This window comes from Penaeus monodon, chromosome 33 (assembly GCF_015228065.2).
Source record: "Penaeus monodon isolate SGIC_2016 chromosome 33, NSTDA_Pmon_1, whole genome shotgun sequence".
Lineage (NCBI taxonomy): Eukaryota > Metazoa > Arthropoda > Malacostraca > Decapoda > Penaeidae > Penaeus > Penaeus monodon.
The window spans coordinates 10,292,942-10,293,315 of NC_051418.1; the positions used below are offsets into that span (position 1 = coordinate 10,292,942).

The following is a 374-nucleotide window of genomic DNA, read 5'->3' on the forward strand; positions in this document are numbered from 1 at the left end:
ACCCCCACCCCCAACCCCACACTCATACCTATATCTTTCATATTTTCAGAGCTCTCTCGTACAGAAAGAGAAATACATGAAGTATTCATTCAATTTCCTTTTAACAGAGAATACTAGAAACAGATGCTTGGCGAGGGAAGTCTGATGTTGCAAGCATCACTGCAGAATCCCCAAGCATTAAAAGGGTAGATAAAACAAAAATTGCTGTGATCTTAAATGAACGAGACAAGAAGAAGCGACCAGTGATCTATGTTGCTGTCCGAAATCACAGCATTTACAACCGTGATATTAATGACATGACTCAGTACATTGTGTACATCCTTGTAAGTTAGTAATGAATCAGGTTATGTACAGTTATTAATATAATGTATCCT

General features: G+C 37.7%; 1 protein-coding gene across 1 annotated transcript in view; it reads left to right on the forward strand.

Annotated features, from left to right (window-relative positions):
• The window catches only part of LOC119593995 (CRAL-TRIO domain-containing protein C3H8.02-like), a gene marked incomplete in the record, with an annotated part of 14,516 nt that overhangs the window by 8,597 nt on the left and 5,545 nt on the right, over positions 1-374 (forward strand). The window contains 1 exon segment of the mRNA XM_037943020.1: positions 108-323. Coding sequence (XP_037798948.1) covers positions 108-323 — 216 coding nt within the window.